Below are 3,206 nucleotides of genomic sequence, written 5' to 3' on the forward strand. Positions count from 1 at the left end.
CCCCTTGCAAACCACAAATTAAACCGTCGATTCGCGCTTACGGAGCCCCCCACAAAACAATGGCCGGCCCTGTGAGTGATGCTGCTACGATTCGCTCGGCCCCGATTTCTTCGATGCCCCTCGAATCACCCGTTCCATCGAGCCTCGATCAAGTGACTGACTTGTTACCGCTAAACAGCCTCCCAACCCGCTTTACCCTACCCAGTTCCGAAGCAAGTTCGGTCCCAAGTACGTCCAGATCCGCGACAGACCTTGATTGCCATTGCTCAATGCTTCCCGTCCACGGCGCACGGCCACATCGCTCCTAGGAAGGGATAGCAGCAGGTGATGCGCAGAACCAGCGAGACGTGGGCTGACCCTAGAATCAGGTACCACTACAAACCCAGCGTTGCCGGCCTGAACTTCACCCAGCTCTCCCGAATGTGAGTTCCGACTTTTCCTTCGAATTGCAACGCTCGAATCGCTGTCTACCTGGATGCGGGCTGCTTGCTTGCGAACCAGTGGGCAGACCGACGACACTCGTCGACAAGCAGCAACATTCGAGCCTAGCTTTTCGATGACTCGACGATACGGAATGATGCTGACATGTATGCAGTGGTGTCAAGCTCGGTGCTTTCGGCGGCGTCGCCCTATTCGGCGTCATCTTCATTGCCTCCAACGTCCCCAGGCTACGTAGGGACGTTCTCCAGGTGAGTCGTGCTCCCATTCATCCATCTTGCATTTACGATGTCTAACATGCTCGTAGAACGTTCCCGTCATTGGTGGTCTCTTCGTCAAGGAGCCCCTCCCCGCCTCCGACAACGTACGTGTTATTTATCCACATCTGCGGATCCTCATTGCTAACCATGGGAAGCCTTTCTAAATGTACCACCCACCGACAACTTGGCGATGGACGGGATTCGGAGAGCGAGATGCCAAGAGGGAATGCCTCGGTCAAGGCAGTTGTACAACTCTCTGGTTGAATAGATTCTAGACCATTATGCGTTCCGCCTGCTGTGATGTTGTGAAGGGTGTGCCTCGATCCTGTGTCTTGCCTGTCCTCACGCCTGGAAGCGACATATAGCTGCAGACCGTTTTCAGTATTCTATTCTTTTTTTTTTATGTGTGTATGTATATGTGTGTGTGTGTGTGTGTATGTGTGTGTGTGTGCGCGAGAAGACTTGCATCACACAGCAACTTGTAGAATGTTCAGGCACGTCTCTCATCGAGCCCAAGCCCAGTTGATACAAATACAGTGCCGATTTGTCCACAATGGTGCTCACGGAGGATGCTCGCACGGTGACCAAATGAGCATCGCTGGCACCTCGCTCAAGCAAGCGCAAAGCTCAAGGTCAGCGTCACCAACAGCTGCATCAAGCCGGCGCACCCTCTTTCCTTGCGTTATTTCCCATGAGCCACCTCTTGTCCTTCCTTCCTCAGCTCGCTTTGTTGCTTTAACGGTCTTTATCGTGCCCCGCTTGGAAACCACCACATCTAACCTGCTAACCGCGTATGCCCATACTTGCGTATACCTTCACATACGTATCCTTCGTCGCATCTCTGTTACATGCGTACCAAGTATTGGAACTACCTACTTAAAAGCTTCTGCTGCATTGGGTCCGAATTCTCTCTTCTCTCCCACACCACACGCGCACCGGGACCAACCAAGCGCCTGCGTGTCCATCAGCCACCTCCGCCATGACTGTCACCGAGATCCTCGGCTCGACGTCTTTGGTGGCGGCCACCATCCTGTGGCTCCTGTTTGGCAGGAAGTATAACACGATTCAGTCATCGGCTACGAGCGTTATGGCTGCCGGGCTTATGGTCTATGGATGTGCCTCGATCTGGCTCAACCTCGTCAACTCCTTCGTCCCGGACCCTTACCTGGTGAGGACAAACGTAAGGCCCCCGGGAAAGAGGCCAGAGACTAACATGAATCAGGACGAATTCTTTCATATCCCGCAGGCGCAGGTCTACTGCAAGAACAAATTCACCGATTGGGACGACAAGATAACAACTCCTCCCGGCCTGTAAGTTCTGTTCGTCTGATAATCATTAGGGCTGCCCCTGACCATCCTAGATACCTCTTGTCGAGGTTCCTCATCTCCTTGGGCGCCCTCATCACCCGAACCACTGTGGACGAGGCCTGCAAAGCAGGAGACTTGCGCCTCCACAACGCCTTTGCATTGTTCGGCGTCGTCGTCTGCGCCGCCTACTGCCGGCATCACATAGAAGCCCAACACCGGGCCATCAGCGGCCGGCAACCCCTCAAGTCGGTATCGACTTATTCTCTCATGACCGGTGTCAACATTGCGTTATTTCCTGTCCTCTTCTTCTTCTCGGGCCTCTATTACACCGACGTGGTGTCGACGCTCGTCGTCCTCGTCGCGTACGTTAACCATATGAACCGCGTTGGCCGACCCGCCAACGGAGTGCTCAATGATATATATACTATCACTCTGGGAGTCTCAGCTTTGAGCCTTAGGCAAACCAACATCTTCTGGGTGGTCGTGTATATGGGTGGTCTCGAGGCTGTGCACGCCATCCGACTGCTCAAACCAAAGGTCGAAGTCCAACGGTGCATGTACAAGCTCACCGAATACCTTGAACATTTTACCCGGCGATCCTCTCTTGGCGACATTCACGATCTCCCGCTGAACCTTGCGTGGCCGCATAGTGAGTCTCATTGCCCTCTCTCGAACCTGCCGTCTGCTGACCATCAGACCTGTGCTTCTCTGCACTGAGCATCGGCGTTGCGGTCGTATGCAACCCCATGCAAGTCTTGCAATGGGTGTGGCCTCATGTATCCATCATGGCCTGTTTCCTATCCTTCATTGCGTGGAACGGCAGCGTCGTTCTTGGTGAGTCGTGCTGTCTTGGTGATATGATTCCTTCCAATGTTATCGCTAACCTTGTGTCAGGCGATAAATCCAATCACGTTGCGACGATACATCTCCCGCAGATGCTCTATATCTGGCCCTTCTTTGCCTTCTTCTCTGTCCCCCTCTTTCTCCCTTCGGCTCTCGGCGCTCTGCGAGTTATTCGCAAGATCTTCCAGTCCCGATCCAACAAGGCCTCGGCCCCAAAAGAGGCGCAACGCACAGAGTGCGCAAATGGTACATGGGAGATGATGCGGCTTCAACCAGTCACCAGCTCACCAATTGAAGGTGTTAACCGCCGCGTCGATAGACGGGGTGACTGTGCCCACGTACAACTCATGCGGGACC

At 54.0% G+C, this 3,206-nt stretch overlaps 2 protein-coding genes across 2 annotated transcripts in view; both read left to right on the top strand.

The window, feature by feature from the left end:
- The first annotated feature begins 16 nt into the window (after positions 1-16).
- On the top strand, positions 17-979 carry VDAG_07892 (uncharacterized protein). Its single transcript, XM_009652658.1, has 6 exons — positions 17-71; positions 179-228; positions 369-422; positions 596-689; positions 746-802; positions 854-979. The coding sequence occupies exons 1-6, from the start codon at positions 60-62 to the stop codon at positions 860-862; spliced, it is 276 nt and encodes a 91-aa protein (XP_009650953.1). The 5' UTR covers positions 17-59; the 3' UTR covers positions 863-979.
- A 698-nt stretch (positions 980-1,677) lies between these two features.
- VDAG_07893 (alpha-1,2 glucosyltransferase ALG10) overlaps positions 1,678-3,206 on the top strand; it is a gene marked incomplete at both ends in the record, with an annotated part of 2,411 nt that continues 882 nt past the window's right edge. Inside the window, 4 exons of the mRNA XM_009652659.1 lie at positions 1,678-2,009; positions 2,060-2,655; positions 2,703-2,840; positions 2,901-3,084. Coding sequence (XP_009650954.1) covers positions 1,678-2,009; positions 2,060-2,655; positions 2,703-2,840; positions 2,901-3,084 — 1,250 coding nt within the window. The remainder of the gene's footprint in view (positions 2,010-2,059; positions 2,656-2,702; positions 2,841-2,900; positions 3,085-3,206) is intronic.

This window comes from Verticillium dahliae, genomic scaffold (genome assembly GCF_000150675.1).
Source record: "Verticillium dahliae VdLs.17 supercont1.18 genomic scaffold, whole genome shotgun sequence".
In the NCBI taxonomy this organism is placed as follows: Eukaryota; Fungi; Ascomycota; class Sordariomycetes; order Glomerellales; family Plectosphaerellaceae; genus Verticillium; species Verticillium dahliae.

What these genes read in the sequence shown, in the direction of transcription:
- VDAG_07892 (XM_009652658.1), top strand. An exon ending in CGAAGCAAGTTCGGTCCCAA is followed by an intron (nt 229 to 368) that starts GTACGTCCAGAT and finishes CCCTAGAATCAG; the next exon opens with GTACCACTACAAACCCAGCG. An exon ending in TACGTAGGGACGTTCTCCAG is followed by an intron (nt 690 to 745) that starts GTGAGTCGTGCT and finishes ACATGCTCGTAG; the next exon opens with AACGTTCCCGTCATTGGTGG.